Raw genomic sequence first — 448 nt, 5'->3', positions numbered from 1 at the left:
TCCTCTATCATGGTGTGTATTCCTCCCGGTGAGTCCTCCTCTGTCATGGTGTGTATTCCTCCCGGTGAGTCCTCCTCTGTCATGGTGTGTATTCCTCCCGGTGAGTCCTCCTCTATCATGGTGTGTCATGGTGTGTATTCCTCCCGGTGAGTCCTCTATCATGGTGTGTATTCCTCCCGGTGAGTCCTCCTCTGTCATGGTGTGTATTCCTCCCGGTGAGTCCTCCTCTGTCATGGTGTGTATTCCTCCCGGTGAGTCCTCCGGTCATGGTGTCGGCGCTGGGTGACCCCCTTGATGAGTGCATAGGACAGACGGGTGATAATGTGATTTCTGATTTTGTTTTGTCTCCTCTCAGACCGAGCCGCCTCTCAATACCCCGGAGAACAGAGAGTACACGGCTGAGATCATGTTTGAGTCCTTCAATGTTCCCGGACTATACATAGCTGTG

General features: G+C 52.9%; 1 protein-coding gene across 1 annotated transcript in view; it reads left to right on the top strand.

Moving 5' to 3' along the window:
* The window catches only part of LOC108803824 (actin-related protein 3), a gene marked incomplete at its 3' end in the record, with an annotated part of 14895 nt that extends 14453 nt beyond the window's left edge, over positions 1-442 (top strand). Inside the window, exon 5 of the mRNA XM_018575624.1 lies at positions 356-442. Within this exon, the coding sequence (XP_018431126.1) occupies positions 356-442 (87 nt within the window). The remainder of the gene's footprint in view (positions 1-355) is intronic.
* Between the last annotated feature and the right edge of the window lie 6 nt (positions 443-448).

Source organism: Nanorana parkeri, unplaced genomic scaffold (genome assembly GCF_000935625.1).
Source record: "Nanorana parkeri isolate BGI_ZX_2015 unplaced genomic scaffold, ASM93562v1 scaffold4289, whole genome shotgun sequence".
In the NCBI taxonomy this organism is placed as follows: domain Eukaryota; kingdom Metazoa; phylum Chordata; class Amphibia; order Anura; family Dicroglossidae; genus Nanorana; species Nanorana parkeri.
This window is presented reverse-complemented; position numbering and strand designations above follow the sequence as displayed.